Genomic DNA, 19,308 nt, shown 5'->3' on the forward strand with positions numbered 1-19,308 from the left:
GAGCAGGGAAAACTGCAGGCACATCAGCCAGACAACCGTCACCTTTTAAAACAAAAGTGACAGACAAGGCCGGTACTAAAAATGACCACGTGAGCACCCCAAGCCAGCCCTTCCAGGACAGGTGCTGAGTGCCCTGATTCCAGAGCATAACCACTGTGGGGACAAGATGTCAAGTGCTAAACAACTATGGGAGTTTTTTAAAACTTGTTCTGCCTCCATGTGTTTCTAAGACAACTGAAGTGATGCTTACGATTCACTGCTCATCTGTAAACATCTAGCCAGAAGCTAACAACGTTGCCATGTTTCACTGAGAGCAGCAAGGTGCAGCCTGGGGCTCTGAGGTCAACCCCTGGCGAGCTTCCGCTGGCTCACACACAGACTGGCAAGAAGGTCCGGGGCCAGCCAGGGGACAAAACCACGGGGATGGGGCCAGCTCCGCTGTTAACGCGCCGCCAGCACCAGCAAGGCCACCGCACGTACGACTGAGAAACAGGAGTGTGCACCCCCCACCCAGGCTTGCCCCCGGCTCCCATGGGTGACATCGCTCTGCCACGGTCACAGGCTGCCGGCCTGCCGGACTTCTGAAATCAGGTATGTTTTAAAAACCCTGCTTCTAATTAGTTATAAATGAAAATGTTACAGGCACATTTCGGAAGCTAAGCTATACTATCTGAAGTACGAAACAATAACGGGATCTCCGCTCCACAGAAGTTAAGAGCAGTTTTAGAAGACAAGCTAACAATGGTTCCCAAGGAAGGCAATGATAGGATCCTTCACGGCTTCTACGAACAAATTCACTGGCTTCCCAGGAAACAGCAGAACTGGTTTCAAAAGTAGAACTAGGGGCTCTCTGGGGGCTCAGTGGGTTGAGCGCCCAACTCTTGGTTTTGGCTCAGATCAAGATCACAGGGTCGTGATATCCAGCACCCCCCCCCCCCCCCCCAAATCAGCAGGGAGTCTGCTTGGGATTCTTTTCCTCTGCCCCTCCCCCTACTCATGGACGTTTTCTCTCTCAAATAAATCAATCTTTTAAAAAGGGGAAATTTGGGGCGCCTGGGTGGCTCAGTGTGTTAAGCCGCTGCCTTCGGCCCAGGTCATGATCCCAGAGTCCTGGGATCGAGCCCCGCGTCGGGCTCTCTGCTCAGCAGGGAGCCTGCTTCCCTCCCTCTCTCTCTGCCTGCCTCTCTGCCTACTTGTGATCTCTGTCTGTCAAATAAATAAATAAAATCTTAAAAAAAAAATTTAAAAAGAGGAAACTATAATTTCTAGTAATATTATTAGAAATGAAATTATAAGGGAAAGTCTGGTCCGCTTTCCGTGCAACTGAAGAGGGAAACACAAGTGGATAAAAACAGAATTACCTTTACAACCAAGATTTACGGAGAAGAGCTCTGATGCGTATTCAGGCATGGGGCGGGGGGGGGGGGGTACTTACTAGATCTAGCGCGGAGCCTCCACCAAGGTATTCCATTATTATCCATAACTTAGTGTCCTACAGAAACAAAAAGAGGGTAATTATTTTTAATAAACCAAACCAGAAAAAAATTTAAATAATGTCGGGGGGGGGGTTCACTGTTCTTTTGGAACTGGAAATTTCCAAACACGTGACAGCAAGAAAAGCGTGTGCAAATGAGTCCCGTGCAGGAACGGCCTCAAGACACGGTGGGCGACCATGGCTTGTCCCTGCCTGCATCAGGAGCTCGGAGGCAACATGTTCTGGACCTGCTGAGCCAGAAATCTCTGAAGAGGGGACGGACAAGCTCAGTCCGTGATCCTCGGCAACAGCAGGGTTTGGGAACCAGTCCCCAAGGCCCAGCACAGGGCCGGCGTTGGTCACACACGTTCCCCCGCATGTCAACCGGGAGGCGCCCAGAGCGCCCAGCCCCGGGGCCCGGCCACTGCCCTTCGTCGCCTGCAGCTCTGGGCTGTGCAGGGGCAGCCCTCACGCCCTGTGAGCTGAGGGAACGGGATGCTCCCGAGGGGGGACAGCAGCACAGCCTCTTATCATCCAGTTTCCCACAGCCTGAAAGCTACCGGAGTTTTCAGGAAGCTTTCCAGAACAGCAGGCCCCAAACCAAGTCTTGAGTTTGTGTGCTCGCCAGTGTCCACTTGGTGTCTTTCCCCTCCGTGTTTCCTAAAACCACTCAGCCCCCGTGACTTCCAGGGTTCTGTTTTTAAACACAAATCCCAAAGCAATGCTCCCCTGAAAGCCAAGAAGCAAGCCACAGTGCACAGGGAGCAACCCTGGGGCAGTCAGGAGCCTGCGGGCTCAGGGACCAGCCAGACCAGGGTTCGGATCCTGACCTCCTGACAGCCGGAGGGATTCAGGTAGTTGTTTCCTCTCTGAGCATCTGATCTAATCTAGTGCCTGACCCACAGCAAGCAGGCAAGGTCGACAACTAGTGACATGGACCCTCGTCACAGCACTGGTGGTGAGTAACCCGTGAGTGGTACTGGGGCTGGAGGACCCGGCACACACCAGGCACGGGGAGAGGGGTCTGGTCCCTGGCCTGGGCAGTAAACACATGGGCGGATGTGAAGCAGCAGCTTCTTACTGACTCAGTCCTGTGTGGAAGCTGTAGTGGACGTCCAGCGAGCTCTGGGTCCCTTCAGGGTGGAAGCAAGCCCTCCCTCTTCAGAGTATCCCCAGGGGCCCTCCACACTCCTGGCTCCAACAGGGCGGACTCTGACCGCCTGCTCTTCTGGAACCCTGGAACAGTTTCTCTGGCCTTTTCGCCCCCCGAGGAAGGCCGGGGGAAAAACCCTCCCCTGCCTCCCTCCCCAACATCCCGTGCGAACTTTCACTTTAGCAACTCCTGGTCGGATTTTAGATTCACGAGTCCGTGTTTCCTACCAACAGCAAACTACGCGCCTGGGGACAGTGGGGCGCGGTCAAGCTCAGGGCCTGTCAGTTACCGCGCGCTGTCATCAAGGAAGGGAGAACTGTGCCGGCCACACGTTCGCTTCGGAGAGGCAACGATACCCGCACCACATTTGTAAAATACCTTCCTTGTAAAATGTCAACTAAATTCTGACATCTGGAGTTGATTCTAAGATATTCTAGACAGTCCAAGTTTTACTGCATATAGAGCATTTTCTCAAGCTTTTAAATGCCCTTGATGTCTAGTACGACAAAGACAATTTCAGCAGAGACTGGACGGGGGGCACAGAAGCCTGACATGATGTGTTTGGGATCTACCTTCCACATACAAACATTTTACCATGACCACCCCTCCACCCCCGCCATAACTACCCAGTCACAGGCACCTGCTGGGAACAGGGGGTTCTGATTCTGAGAGAACTTCCCACCAGAAAGACTATTCTCTGGCCTTCCTTCCATTTTGTAACTGAGCCTAATGCCAGGCAGACACAGCCCCTGCTCCTCAAGAAATGTTTGTGTTATTCCTAGGCATTCCAAAAAGCATCTCATCTGACAGAAATAAATTATCCCAAGGAACAACCAATACCATTTTGGAGAACACGGGAACTCTACATTCTCCTGCCATGAAAACCTTGGAACTCAACATCATTACTCCCAAGCCCGCTGCGAGGGCTCTGTCTGACCCAGCTCCCAACGCTTGCTCTCATGGCCGTGAAGGTAGACTCAGTGGGTCATCACCCTCTCCGTCACTCCCATCTGCTGCTGGCTGTGACCAGACGTCCTGAGGGGGTCACCGCACTGCTTCCCACACCGCACCTGCCCACCCATTTCCGAGCACTAGGCTCCTCTCTCCCAAATCCCTGAGGGGTTAGCCCAGCAGGGAACTACCCACCAAGGAAACAAAAATAACTCTTTCGGGCTCCTGGGTGGCTCAGTGGGCTGGGCCACTGCCTTCGGCTCAGGTCATGATCTCAGGGTCCTGGGATCGGGTCCCGCATCGGGCTCTCTGCTCAGCAGGGAGTCTGCTTCCTCCTCTCTCTCTTTCTGCCTGCCTCTCTGCCTACTTGTGATCTCTCTCTGTCAAATAAATGGGTAAAATCTTAAATAAATAAATAAATGAATGAATGAATGAATGAATAAAAAATAACTCTTTCAACACACTACTTTTCTCCTTCCAGGGAGCCGCACCAGGTGCTAAAGTGACCCAGTTCCCCATGCTGTCCTAATACCTCGGGGGCACGTAAGCCACAGCGGAACAGGCAGCAAACCAAGTGCCCCCACCTCTCGTTGTGAAAGACCAGCCCTGCGTCTGCTATATCCAGCTCTTTCCTGGTGGCACATCTACTGGCGTCTGAAGGCTGTCCCAACACAAGGGCCACCAGATCCGAGGACCCCTGGGAAACAGCGTTAGGTCATGCGGCTTAAATACGATGGCCAGGGGCCTGTAACTAACATGCTCTTCCGCCAGGTCCACTGGCACCACTGATCAGGAACAGGTTCTCTGGCTGACCCCCGTCGGCCGAACTGGCTTTTCCAGCTCACTGGGTGAGCCGTTCACTTGCATGGGAGGTGGCCTGGGAACCGGCCCTGCACTGTGTAGGCTCAGTCCCCACTCCCTCGGGCCGAGGGGCCACAGGGCAGCTTGCCAGGGGCCGGCACCAGGAGGCTGCGGTAAGCAGGGGAGGCGCCTGCCTTTTCCCACGGAGCTGGCCTTCGGGAGCCCAAGACAGATCTTGGCAACTGTTCCCTGAACTCTATCGAGAGTAGGTGCCAAGAGAGGGTACAGCAGGGACCTGCCGGATCGCAGAGTTGGAATTGTCTCTTTGCATATAAGCCCGAATGAGGAGCTGGCTCTGGGGCTGGGGGAGATGTGGAGGAAGGGGCCGGGGGAGGGGGGACAAGTACAGGTGAGCCAACAGAAGCGAAGCTGTAAGGCAAGGTAGAGGGGACACCAAGGACCTAATGGAGGGAAGGCACGGAGGCGAGGGTGCCCCAGTGCAGAGGGACCAAGTGTGCGACAGAGAGAGGCCAATCTTGCAGCCTGTGCTAAACACTTCAGATTCCCCCTAAAAGTCACTGGAGGGCACCAGAGTAGATGCCCACTTTGGAGTGAGCCCTGGACGTGGGTGGAGAAGGAAGCAGAGAGTAGTTGAAGGCTCAGGCGGAGGCAGAGAGAGAGGTGGTGCCGGGGAGGCAGATGTGATGGGGCCTGGGGGTACAGAGGGACATCAAGGTCACTTCCAGACTTGCCCTCACTCAGATGAACACCCGGCATCACCATCTACTGACAGGGAGCCCCGGCGAGAGGAGGGGGTGTGACAAGTTTGTGGACAGGTAGATGAAGGAGTCCACAGGTCATTCATGAAGCAAGAATAACTCTCCTTTCTCCTTGAAAACAAAATGAAAAAATACACTCTGGTTTTAAGATAACTGACGGCTCGCACTAAACTGCAGAGTGAATTCCCACCTCTGTCTCAGGGAGGCCGCCCCCACTCGCAGGCACCCACGCGTCCCCTGCTCTCATGCCACCGTCCCCACCCGCGTCCCGGGACACACCGAGCTCCAAAGCCCGCCAGATCCCGCACAGCTGCTCCTGCCCCGCACGAGTCAAGACTCACAGGGCAACGCCCCCTAGGACACGCACCCCTAGGACATAACCCCCTCCCCTCTCGGGGACATGCAACCCTAGGACATAGCCACCTCCCTCGGGCCACCAGGGGCCACAAACGTCTGTCCCCATCTTCCCCCTGCCTCCGAGAAAGAGGTCTGTCTCATCCTTGTCCAAGAGTAGCGTGCCAGCCGTGCTCCCTGCCCACCCACCCCCTTCCCCCAGTGGCCCCCAGTCCCGCTACTGATGCCGTCTCTCGATCTGCCACCTTCCCTTGGAGACTCCTTCTCCACAGCCCCAACCCTCCGTACTCAATCATTCTCTCCCTTTCTATAAGCCTATAGAAAGGCTTCCCCCACGGTCCGGATGAGCCCTAAAAGCTCCGGGTTCTGCTTTGCCCTCCCTCTCCTGGCTCAAATTCCCGAACCATAAGCTCAGCTGCTGACTTCTCTTCCCCACCAAAAGGCAAGGGGGCTAGGAATAAACTCTGCCTCCCTCCCAACCTGGACGAGGACACAGATGCTGTGGTTATCATGAAAACCAGGAAGAGCGCGAAGGGACAGATCCTAGGATCTGGGGGAGCATCTCGTGCAGGCACGTAACCTGTGCCCCATCAGGAGCTCACCTGCGGGCTCCATCCCACCTCCCAGGCAGGACACATGTGCAACACAAGACAGACAAGGTCACTTACAACGGCCATGAGTCAGGATTCCGAGTAAGCTCCACCACTACCGACCCTAAAGCACACGTCCACAAGGGAGTAAATGGATGAGCTGGGGAGAGCGGAGCCAGGCTCTGGGGGAGGCAGGCAGGCGCTGCCTCTGTGCCCTGCATCAAGCCTTCTCGTCCTCGGCACCTCTGACATCTGAGGCCGGGGGAGCCTAGGCTGTCTGTCGGGGAGCTGCCCTGTGCATGCGGGATAGTTGAGCAGCGTTCCTGGCCCTCCCCAACTAGATGTCAGTAACACACCCCCAGTGCTGATCACCGACATGTCTCCAGGCAGCACCGTGTCTTCTGGGGGCCAGAACTGCCCCCACCGAAAACCCCTGCACTACATGGCCAAGGTCAATAAGCCTCAGGTGGCACTGGACCACCAGTGCTGAGCGCTCATGCTCTCCTCCACAGCAGAGCCACTACACCCCCTGAAACCTCCAGCAGGAAAGTCATCACTTATGCACTACGAGATGCTAGGCTTAAAAAGATGGTCATAACCTGCTTCTAAACCTCCAAGTTCAACTAACAGTATAATGAGATTGTCATGAACATGGACGCACTTTGCAAAGTACGAGGTGCCACACACAAACAACGTGCTACTAGCTTTATCAACATCGTCACCCATAAGTGCCTTAAAATAGCCTGGTAAAACCAAATTGCAGCCCAATTAACAAGTTACTAAATAGTATCTTCCTGCATGGGAGTGTCTGAGCAACATGAAATCTGGAACAATGATTCATACACATTCCACGCTGAAATGAAAAAAATAACTACTGCCCTACGAGCCTGAGACAAGAAAGTCCTACAAGGACGGTTTGGCTTGAGGGACACAGCAACCTGTCCTCAGTGACCAAGCGCTGCCTAGACGTGGACTCACGACCCTCATAAAACCTTCCAAATCATGACTTGTGGGGCGCTCTCAGAAAAATAAATCAGAAAAGCTCTTAAAACATGAATGATTTTAAACAGAATAATTTCATTTTTAAAACACCTCAAAAATGTAAATTATAAGCGACCTCGCGATACAATTTTCTCATAAGTGAAAGAAAATGGTTCCTTTATTTAAAAAATTCACATTTCGAAATTTAAAAGGTACCAAAATGCATACAGTGAGAACCTTCCCTCTCCCCCTGGCCCCGGGGTACCCAGCCTTTGTCCCCAAACTACCAAAACATGTGGTGCAACCTCAAAGAAAATGCTCTCCACAAAACCCACAAACTCCTCCTCCCCTTTATGCAGATGGTAACATTCTGTGCACTGCTCTGTACCTTGCTTCTCCTTGGAACATTCTCTATTTGACTATAAACAAATTCCTCTTCTTTTTTTAACCATAACTAACCCATGCCACACCGACAACACGGAGTCGTTCCCAGTCTTCTGCTATCACGAGCCAAGTGTCAAGGAAGAACCTCACATGTTTTCACTTGGAAGAGTTACGGGAAATAAAGCTTCTAGGTCAAAGGAACCCACATGGATTTTAACAAATAATGACAAATTTCTCTTCAAAGAACCCATCTCGATCCATGCCCCACCAGCAACGTAGGAGTGCCAATTTCCCCTTTCCTTCGCCAACAGCGTAATGAAACTTTTTCTTGTCATTGTCCTAAGCTGAATTTCGTGCCCCCCCAAATTCATAGGCTGAAGTCCTAACCCCCAGTTCAAGATTTGTATAGCTGACCCTTGAACACCAAGGGGTTAGAGATGCTGACACCCCCTTACCCGCCCCCGGAGCCCCAGATCCGCAGAGAACTTGCGAGTCCTCAACAACTTTACTGATGGCCTGCCGCTGACCACAACCTCACCGGTAACGCCCTTACACTGTCTGGAGAAAAGGGTATTCGGGACAAAGCACTGACAGAGCTGTAAAAACTCTGCACCCATGAGTGGACCTGTGCAGTTCCAAGGGTCAACACTATGCAGAGACTGGGTCTTTAAAGAGGTAATTAAGTTAAGAATCAAGGCACCAGGGTGGGCCCTGATCCAACGTGGCTGGCATCCTTCTAGGAGATGAGGACACAGACACACGCCCTGGGACCACGGGAGAAGGGGGGCGTCTACGAGCCTCAGAGGGGACCGACCCCACCGATGCCTTGCCCTCTGACTTCCAGCCTCCAGAACTGTGAGGAAATAAACATCTGCTGTTTATGGCACCGGGACTGTGGTACTTTATTATGGGAGCCCTAGAACATGAAGACAGAATCCACGAGCAGGGGAAAATGTCTCTCAGGACGTTTCCTTCTCTGATCGTAGGCTGAACACCTTCACATACCAAGAGTCGTGACTGCTTTCCTCTCTGTGAACCATCCTCCATCTACATCCTTTGTCCGTGTCTCTACGGGCTTACAGGGCCTTTTTCAGAGGCAGTAACTTCTTAACGTCTTAGGGAAAATAGCCTCTTCTCCCATGAGCTACAGAAACAGCAGTTTCCTCATTCGGCTTTTGATTCTGCTTCCCGTAACTTCTGCTTGAACAAATTAATCTGATGTCAACGCAACAACAGCGCAGCTTCCAGGAAAACTCTCCCTGAATGATCTGGAAACACTTCCTGAGAGCCTGGAATGGGTGAGCGAGCTGGCCCCCACATGAACAAGCCCCAGGGGCTTCATGGACACCCAGCAAAAGCTTACAACCAGGCAAATGAGACAGGGCAGCGTCCACACAGCTAACACAGAACGAGATTTTACAGCAGGAATTCCCAAGTTCTGCTCTGCGTCTGCACTGCAGTCAGAGGCCTCCAGATCCATGACCCACAATACGGGAGGCTTTATTAAAACAATGCCAGTTCCCAGCCTTAGAATATGGCGGTCTTCTTAGTGGGGGGGAGATGCCTGGGCGGTTCAGTCGGCATCTAACTCTTGATTTCGGGTCAGGTCATGATCTCAGGGTCCTGGGATGGAGCCCCATGTGGGGCTCCGCGCTCAGTGGTGAGTCTGCATGAGCACGCTCCCTCCTTCTGCCCCTCCCCCACCCATGAGTGTGCCCGTGCACCCTCTCTCTCTCAAGTAAATACATCTTTAAAAAAAAAAAAAGGATATGGCTTCCAAAGCAAAGGCCTCTATGGTAGAAAGGGAATCATTCCCACCTACAGAGGATGAAGAGGTCACCCAGATGAGAACGGGGAAGAGGAAAGAGAATCCAGGCTTCCCTCTTCCAGGCCCCAAGAGGAGGACAAAAGTGCTGCAATGCAGGGAAATTCTTCTAGTGTTGGAAACACATTATGAAGTGGGAGAAAGGCCCTATATACAGAAATCAGCTAAAAATAGGTTGTACTGGAAAGCAGACAAAGAAAAAAATAAGTCAACTAAAAATTATTTGACCAAATCCTTAGCCCAAAGGGAAAAAAATCAAAATCTTCACTACAGATCAGGCAAAAATGATGTTGGAAACACTATGCACAGGCATCCCTCATTTTTCTGCAGGCCCACCAATGGAACGTCTGTGGCAAGCCTGTGCTGAGTGAATCTACGGGCGCCATTTTACCAATAGCACTGGCTCCCTCCATGTTTCTGTGTCACATACTGGTAATCCTCACACTGCAAACTTCCTCATTAGTGTTGTATTTCTTATGGGGATCTGTGACCAGTGATGTTTGATGTTACCAATGTCATTGTTTGGGGGCATCACGAACCATGCCCGTAAAAGAGGAGGAGCTTAACAAGTACATGTGGTATGTCCTGGAAGCTCGACCAACTCGCCATTCCCCTGTCTCTTCTGGCCTCCCTGTTCTCTAAGACACAACAATATTGACTTTAGGCCAATGAATAACCCTACAACAGCCTCCAAATGTTCAAGTGAATGAAAGAGCCATACATCTCTCACTTTTAATCAGAAACAAAAAATGAGTACGCTTACTGAAGAAGGTATGTCCAAACCCAAGACAACCTAGGTCTCTTGTGCCAATCAGCCAAGTTGTGAATGCAAAAGGAACCTTTCTAAAGGAAATTAAATGTGTTACTCCAGTGAACTCACAAATGATGAGAAAGGAAAGGAGCCTTATTGCTGATGAGCAGTATGAAGTCCACTCCATAAAAGCCGAGAGAGGTCAGGTAGCTGCAGGAGAAAAGTCTGAAGATAGCAGAGAGGCAGGTTCCTGTGATTTAAGGAAAGACGTCGTCTCCATAAATAAAAGTACAAAATGAAGCAGCAAGTGATGACGTAGAAATGCATCACGTCATCCCAAAGTTTCCTGAGATCACGAATGATGGTGGCTGCACGCAACAGATTCTCAATTTGGATGAAAAAGCCTTCTGCTGGAAGACACTGGACCCTCGTAGCTACAGAGGAGAAATAAGTGCTGGCTATGAAGCCTCAAAGGCCAGGCTGAGTCTCTAGTCAGGGGCCAATGCAGCTGGTGATGAAGGTGAAGCCAGTGCTCAGTGACTATTCGGAAACTCCCAGGGCCCTGAAGAATGGGCTAAATCTACTCTGCCTGTCCTCTCTACATGAAACCACCAAACCTGAATGACAGAGCACATCTGTTTACAATACTGTTTACCTTTTTATTTTAAGCCCACTGTTGAGACATTACTACTCACGACAAAGGATTCCTTTTACAACGTTACTTCTCAGTGTTAATGGTCACCCAAGGGCTCTGGTGGAGACATGCTGTGAGATTCACAGCGTCTTCGTGTTGTGTGAACAACATCCACTCTGCAGTCCAGGGCTCAGAGTCATTCTGACTTTCCAGTATTAGGATTTAATACATTTCCTCAGGCTATAGCTGCCATAGGTTGATGGATCTGGGCAAAGTCGACTGAAAACCTTCTGGAAAGGATCCACCATTCTAGATGCCACTAAGAACATTCATGATCCATGGGAAAAGGTCAAAATTATCAACACAAACAGGAGTTTGGAAAAAGTTGATTCCAACCCTCATGAATGATGTCGAGGGGTTCAAGACTCCAGGGGAGGAGGTCACTGAGGATGTGGTGGAAACAGCAAGAGACCAGAGTTAGAAGTGGAGCCTGAAGATGGGCTAAATCACCGCAATCTTAGGATTTAACCGACGAGGAGATGCTCTTTGTGGAGGAGCCAAGAAACTGGTTTCTTGAGATGGGATCTGCTCCTGGAGAAGATGCGGCAAAGACTGTTGAAATGACAGCAAAGGACTGAGACTATGACACACACTTAATTGATAAGGCAGTGACAGGGTTTGAGAGCACTGACACCAACTGGGTATAATAGTATCCAACATCACGGTACACTACCGAGAAGCTACTTGGGAAAGGAAGAGTCAATCAATGCAGCATACTTCAATGTTGTTTTAAGAAATTGCCACAGCGACCCCAACCTGCGGCAACCACCACCCCGACCCTGAGAAATGGTCAGGATTTCTCAGCAATAAAGTATTTTATAATTAAAGTATGTACACTGCTTTTTTAGACAAAGTGCTATGATTGCACACTTAGCTGACTACAATATAAACATAACTTTTCTGAAAGCGTAACTTTTACGTGTACTTAAGAGCCAAAAAATTCATTTGTCTTGTTTTAGTATACAATATTGAGCTTTACTGCCATGGTCTGGAACCAAACCCGCAGGATCCATGAGGTCTGCCTATATAGCAAAAGCTATATCTACAGTACAGCCAAAGATGTACTCATGATATATCATGATATATTTTCATTATCACACCAAAAAATAAAATGAAAAATAAAGAAATGTTGAGTGTTAAACCCATAAGCTAGGAAGGAAGGAAAAAGGAAACCAAGAAAAGCAAAGCAAAGACTAAAGATAAAGACATATGCATATTGGAAAATATTAAAATGAGAAATGTATCATTTTTTTAAATGACAACTTCCATTTACTGCAATCAAGAAAAAACGGCAATACACTATATTTGCAAAAATAGCAATAAAGAAAATTACAAACCATTTTCTAAATGCAAATAGAAAAGATCACAATATTTCATGAATAGTAAATCTGAAAATCCAGAACGAAACTTAACTTCTTTGTAACGTACGAATTAAAATTAACTCAAGCAAGCCCAAGACCTATAGACAGAAAAGGAGTCAGGGGAAGAAACGGATCAATTTCCTTCCTCTACAAGCATCTACATAAAGACAGACAGCAAGCAGGAAGATCAGATGGTTTCTGCCTTTGAGTGATTTCAAACCTTGGAAGAACAGAATGTATCCTAGCACCATCCTGAGGAACAGGCATTTCATGGCATCGCCACATACCGAAACACCTGCAAGAGGCAGGGTTGGGAAAGCGCCATGGTTCCCACTGAAGGACGGAGCACAGCAGGGAGAGGAGAGAGTCGTGGGAACCCGGGCGCCTCTCAGCACCAGGGATGCAGCGCAGCCTAGGAGAGGAGCCGTCAGCTAACAAGGGTCATTGGCCCCAAAAGTTATTTCTAAAGAAACCCCTTGGAAATAAGTGAATGTTGGGTGTGAGTCTCTTTGCACAGAAAGCTTCCACCTTACACTAGCATCAACCACCCCAGCCCGACCAGCTCCTGCCTGCCCCCCGCCCCGCCTGTCCCCACCTGCTCCCCCGTGCCTGCCCTCCCGCCTGCCCCAATTACAGCGCTTTTGGGGGTCTGGGCTCCCCTCCACATCTGCAGTGGTCCCCCTGTGATCAGACAAGTACCTCCTTGTAGGGAGAACAAGGCTGCTGTCCCCTGGGGCCGCCTCTCACCTGTGACCACGAGGGGCTGAGCTGGCTGCGAGGTGGTGCTGGCCCAGGGCATTTAGGGAAGGAAGGGAGAGCTGTCCGCAGCCTGGGGACAGGCACGTTCTCCTTCACGGGGGGCAGCCACAGGCTCCCTGGGGAAGGAACAGTCCCAAGAACTCCTCGTGCCTTCCTCCTGATCAAGGAGGCGGGGTTGCCACCATCATTTCCCACGAGTGCAGAGCCAGGCACTTCCTAAGGAGGGTCTCACTTCATTCTCCCAATGACCCTGCCTGCTCGGGCAATCCGTCTCCTCTCGTCTACGGAGGTACCTGGCCGGTGGCAAGGAAGGACAGCAGTCGGGCGCCTCTGGAGACATTCTGACAGACTGAGACCCCCGACAGAAGCCACCATAATGAACACCACAGGCTCTCAGCAATTTCTAAAGGAATCCAGTGAGGAAAATACTTCCTGATGTCACTGTCCATAACATTTAACTGTTTAACTGGCTTCCTTTTATACAGCTGTGAATTCCAATCTGACTGCTGGGAAAATATAAAATGTTTGTCTGCAATTTAAGGGATTCCCCAGCCCCACGCTCCATCACGGCCAGTTTCAGAATTCTTGTTCTAATGTCCTTTAATAAACTGGAAAGAGCGCTGGACGGTCCCTGAAATGCTCCTCTTTGGGCTTCTATCACAGGACTCTTTCCAAAAGGGCTGTCTTATCACCGTGTATGTGTGTGCGCGAGTGTGTGCTCACACATACAAGTGTGTGTGATAGGTCAGTCTCCCCAGAGAGGTCTGAGATGGTCCTCTCTTCCCCGGCAACAGCAAGCTGACCTAACTCGATACCACACGCGACCGTGGGAAGTTTCTGTGCTGACTGCTCACGCAGAGGAAGACCACGGAAACCGCTCTGCTCACACGCAGACACAAAGCATCCAGATGCGCGTATTCACAAAGGCTCTAAGTCACAGGGAAGAGCAGCAATCAAGAGCAATGTGAGAAACACACCCTGGGAGGTAAAAGAGAAGGACCTTTCCTCCCCCGCGCCTCCGCTACCAGAACAGCAAACGCCACGGTCAGGAAATGCCAACCACTAAGCTGACCAAGTTCTCTGCCCTCACCGCGCCACGGATGGATCCTTCTGCCAAAGGGACATGCCTCGTGCCTACACGACCCTTCAGCTCAGCGACAACCATCGCGGGTGTGACGCAACATATGTCAGAAACACTCATCTCAAAACCCACAAAATCCAAAGAAGGGCCAACTCCTACTGAAGATGGCATTAGTTCTTGGAGAACGACCCAGCCCGAAGAGACAAAGCCAGGTCCGAAGGCGAGGACGGCTGGGCAAGACTAAAAATATATAAACTGTGCAGCCCGCACCTCCCGCACATCTTTAAAGAAGGGCCGTTCGTGTTCTGAGTCAAGCTACGGAGTTGGTAGATTCACAAAACACAAATGCTGTATTTTAAATGCCTGCATGCGCATTCATATCAGTATTTTGTTGCTGTGTGTGGAGTTTACCCTGAAGGCGGCGGCTTGCGAAGCCCAGGCCTGCAGGCCACACGCCGACTCCGGGCGGTCGCACCGAGACCCGCATCCGCCCGGCGCACCTCTGCTCTGCTCCCGCCGTGCTGCTGGCTGCTCACTCGGGTGTCCTCTGCACGGCACCAGTCCAGAGCAAAGGGCTCGGGACACGCACACATTCTCAACATACACTGCGTCTGCGACCAATGAGCTCCTGAAAACACTCAAGCTGCCCTTGGATCAGATGCACAAACCACGGGCTCCGTCACGGGGAGCAGCACTGGGGCTCACGGTCAGGCCCGAGAGAGCGCGGAACGTGCCCTGCGGGGTACAGGCTCGTGCTTCCCCCCACGGCGTGAAGCACCGCCAGCCCCAGCCCGCCTCTGCCCCCATAAGGAAGACCCCGTTGTGTATGAAAAGCCGCACAGCTCGATCGCAGACTCTTCCCGGACCGCCGCCCTGACGCTCTGGCTGGCCCCTGGCAGGCCCCTTCCTTTGGGGCAGGATTCGATCCAAGGGCTGGTTCCAGCGTCCACTTTCCTTTTTTTTTCGATAGTCACGCTGTGCCACATGAACGAACGAACGCGGAAAGAGAAGAATGACCTCCCTGGGAACAAGTCTTCCCTTCAATTACAACCCAAGTGGTCCCTCTTTGCATAATCTAAATGAGATCTGTGATGGCATATATCATACCATTTTTTAAGGAATTTACTCAGAAATATATGTTTTAGAGGAGAAAACATATGGCATAATTATCTTATCTAAATACCTCAGCTGTGTTTAGATACTCCAGACGAAAGTTTAAATATGCAGAACATGTATGTTGAAATGAAGAGAACGAGAAATACAATTAATATTCATTTTAATTTACATGTAACATTAGCCAAAACAACAACAACAACAACAACCAAAAACCCAGAGTTGAGTTTCTTTTTGGTGAAGGAAAATATTTAGCCTAACTGGAATTTTAATTCATTCGACTTTCTGGAGAGAAAAACATAAAATGGAGCTGCCAAATGTCTTCAGGGACCTTCTTCAATTACACTAGGACAGTGTGTTCGGGAGAGAGAAAGGGATCCAGTCGCCACCCTCAGAAACATTTCAAAGCACATCTTTTATATTATCTTTGGCTCCGAGCCTACAACTTTCCCCCCGTGACTGGTTGCAAAATGAAGTGTATTCCTTTGCGATTTGAAAGCAAGATTTACTTTCAGATATTTTCAATCTGCTCAAAAGCAAAGTTTTGTCTTTGCCCACGGTGACCCTGGAGTCTGATACCACAGACTCAGCACACCGTGTCTATTTTCCCCAGAATCGCAAGGACACATACTTGCAGACTAGAAATTACTCTCCAAGGAAACAGATGTGCTGCTCCCTGTCCCAGGGGCTGTGGCTGTTCCAGGCCATCAGGGAACACAGCTGATGCCTTCCAGACATTAAAGCAGGGATGGGTCCTGCTGTCTGCCAAGGGCCCTTCAGCTGGGCCCCCTTTGGCCAAACCTTGGTGCATAAGGCAGAGAAAAACGCCTCTGCTGGCGTGAGGGCAGCTAGGGAGCTCCCAAGAGGGGCTCACATCCTCTCAACACTTAGGACCTCCAAGCCTTGGTCTGACTGCACAGCTGGCCAGGAGAGGGCAGGAGGCTACCACACAGGGAAAAGCTGCCCCCCACCACCCTGGGATGCAGGACCCAACGGGGTGTTGAGTCAGTTCTCTGTGCGACCAGAAACACCAGCTAAAACAACTCTGGCTCCAGCGGACTCCAACCCTCCATGTCTCCAGGACAGGCTCTGTCTGGGCCAGTACCAGGGTCTCCTCACCTCCTTAATCTCCTTTGTTCTGTCTTATTGTTACCCTATAGAAATGCAACTGACTTCTGTGCATTGATTTTATATCCTGCCACTTTGTTGAATTCTTGTATGAGTTCAAGCATTTTGGGGGTAGAGGCTTTTTGGTGTTCCACACAGGCTATCATGCCATCTGCAAAGAGTGAGAGTTTCACTTCTTTGCTGATTTGGATACCTTTTATTTATTTTTGTTTTCTGATTGCTGAGGCTAGGACTTCTAATACTATGTTGAACAACAATGGTGATGTGATAGTGGACATCCCTGCTGCATTCCTGGACATAAGGGAAAAGCTGTCAGGTTTTTCCCATCAAGAATGATATTCACTGTGGGCTTTTTTATATGACTTTTATGATATTGAGATATATTCCATCCATCCCTATGCTGTGAAGAGTTTTTATCAAGAAAGGATGTTGTAAACTTCTTTCAAGATATGTCTCCAAAGGCAAAGAAAACAAAAGTGAAAATGAACTTTTGGGACTTCATCAAAATCAAAAGCTTCTGCATAGCAAAGGAAACAGTCAACTAAACAAAGAGGCAACAACACGGTGAACAACACGGTGCCTCCGCCACAACATAAAAAATCCATTTTGCCAACATCTGGGAAATTATTGCTCAAAGTTGTGCATCTGACCATAGCATGAATTTCCTTTTTTTTTTTCAGAGTCCAATTATGTTCATGGACTTAAATGGAATCATAATCCCCAAACCCATCTTCTTTAGAGAGTAAAGGATATTCACTGAAGGAAACAAAGAGCAAAAGGAGAAATAAGAAGCATGGAAACAGGACAGATACTTGAAGTAAGTCCAAAATCAGTTGTGTTTAAAATAACAAGCCAAAAATCTAAGAAAACAACACAGAGGAATCACAAAATGATCAAATGGACAGATCTGACCACTTCCTGGCACACATTCGACTCCCTTTTCCAAGTTTTAATTTACTTAGAGTGAGTGTAATAATGTTAGGTCAGACATTTCTAGAAGCAACTGGCATATTCCAGATTCCTCCCGATTCTGACACAGGCCAGGGAAGCAAGCAAATTCTGCATAGACGCTTCCTTCCCTGCCAAGCCGGCTCCTCGTGGCTCCCCTGCCCATGGCACTCTTCCTCCAAACAGCCGTCCTCATCCACCTTCCACCTTCGAAGCCCCAGAGATACCACAGGAGCAAAGTGGCAATGGAAGGCCTCAGGCAACCCCAGACAGCCACCGGGGAGATGTGTTCTGCCAACTCTGTCTCCTAGAGACCACGGGCAATTTCATGAAGGCTTCAACATGGCTTCAGGGGTGCCGGGGTGGCTCAGTCAGTCAAGCATCCAACACTCGTTATCAGCTCAGGTCATGATCGCAGGGTTGTGAGACCGAGCACTGCGTCAGGCTCCACACTCAGCCTGGAACCTGCGTAAGATTCTCTCTCTCCCTCTGCACCCCCCCCCCATTCTGTCTCTCCTGCTCTCAAGAAAGAAAGAAAGAAAAGAAAACACAGCATCAGATGAAGGCCGAATGTTCTTGACACAGTCACCCTGAAAAAGCGCTGCCCACATTTCCATGGTATTTTCAATGTATGCCCTACAAGGACCCTGCACTTCAGAAATTTTAAACTGATTCATTTATAAACAAGGCCAGGCCACCATCCCCAAACTCTAGCTGAAGGACAGGATGGGAATCAGCGGTTTTCAAAGCCCTTGGATGTTCTGCTTTAAGTTACTGTATCCACCTTAAACACGCTCCTTCTCACCGATGCCTTCCTAACGTCAACTCCGGATTCCCTGAGACCCAGCTCACCTGACAGGAAAATCCGCTGCTCGGGCCTGTGCACGGTGAAGTTTGTATGCGACATTCTAGGGGAAATAACTGGTAAATGCTTCAGTAAGTAGATCTGAGGCCTGAGCAAGGTCCAAGCTAGCCGCGAAACCTGGGCGGGAGTTAAAAGCCAGGACAAAGGAGCATGTGACGAACAAACAGGAAAAGCCAGCTAACAGCAGGCAAGTAAGGAACTGCAGACAGAAGACATTCCTGTCAGACATGGAAACCGTCACGCTCCCCAGACCAGAGGGCACGAGTCACCTCAGCTGTGCTCTGGCCCCAACACAGGGACCCACCCCAGCATCAGTGTGAAGGTTATGCAACACCTCCCTCCCCTCACACCTCCCCCCACTCCCTCCCCGCCCATCCCACACCGCTGCCAACCCATGGAGCCCAGGTGTGCACCCCTGATCACCGACTCAGCATAGAGACCCAACCTAGCGAGATACAGTATAAGTTAGCGGCGAATTTCTTTATTCGGGACACTCAGAACAGTGGGCTACTTGCATTTTTATGGCACATCTAGACTTGGAAAGCTTCACACCACTCGGTCCTCAAATGCGCGCACCTTTCCCCACCATACATGGTGAGTAAAACGTGCCTATCACGGCAGGTGAGCCAACAGATTGTCTTTCCAGAACCAACCCGGTCTTTCTGTTACTGCTGAAACTCTGAAACCAGAGACAAGGGGAAAAAAAAAAAAGAAAGAAAGGGAAACCACAACAGAGAGTTCCAACAATATTTATATACCGTTATTCACACCTCTTATGTGTGCTCTGAAACACTTGAGTTTCTAATTAATTAACCAAATGAGTAAAAACAGTTTGGACTTCAGAAACTTCAGTTTGGACTTCACCTGTCAAGTGAAATTCTATTTTTTTTTTTTCCATTTAGGAACAGAAAACCATGCTATCTGAAAACTGGGTGCACGTACAGAACTGACTGCTGTCATCAAATCCAACTCACACGCCAGGTGCCTGACCTGACCAGCAGCCACCTACAGTCCCCACGTGCAGCAGGAGAGCAGCCACCGGAGGACAGTCCAGGTCGCTCTCCTCTCTCCCTCCTTCAATTCAGTGTGTTTATTAAGAAATTTCGGGGCACCTGCGTGGCCCAGTCAGTTAAGCGTCTGCTTCTGACTCAGGTCACAATTACAGGGTCCTGGGATCGAGCCCCGCATCAGGCTCCCTGCTCAGCGACAGCCTGCTTCTCCCTCTGACTCTGCCTGCCATTCTGTCTACTTGTGCTTTCTCTGTCAAATAAATAAAATATTTTAAAAAAAAGAAGAAAGAAATTTCCCGGGTATCA

General features: G+C 50.1%; 1 protein-coding gene across 2 annotated transcripts in view; it reads right to left on the reverse strand.

Annotated features, from left to right (window-relative positions):
• Positions 1-19,308, reverse strand: part of STK24 (serine/threonine kinase 24) — a 112,646-nt gene that overhangs the window by 27,528 nt on the left and 65,810 nt on the right. For both annotated transcript variants that reach the window (XM_059378047.1, XM_059378046.1), the window contains exon 3: positions 1,436-1,492. In XM_059378047.1, the coding sequence (XP_059234030.1) occupies positions 1,436-1,492 (57 nt within the window). The remainder of the gene's footprint in view (positions 1-1,435; positions 1,493-19,308) is intronic.

This window comes from Mustela nigripes, chromosome 15 (assembly GCF_022355385.1).
Source record: "Mustela nigripes isolate SB6536 chromosome 15, MUSNIG.SB6536, whole genome shotgun sequence".
Lineage (NCBI taxonomy): Eukaryota > Metazoa > Chordata > Mammalia > Carnivora > Mustelidae > Mustela > Mustela nigripes.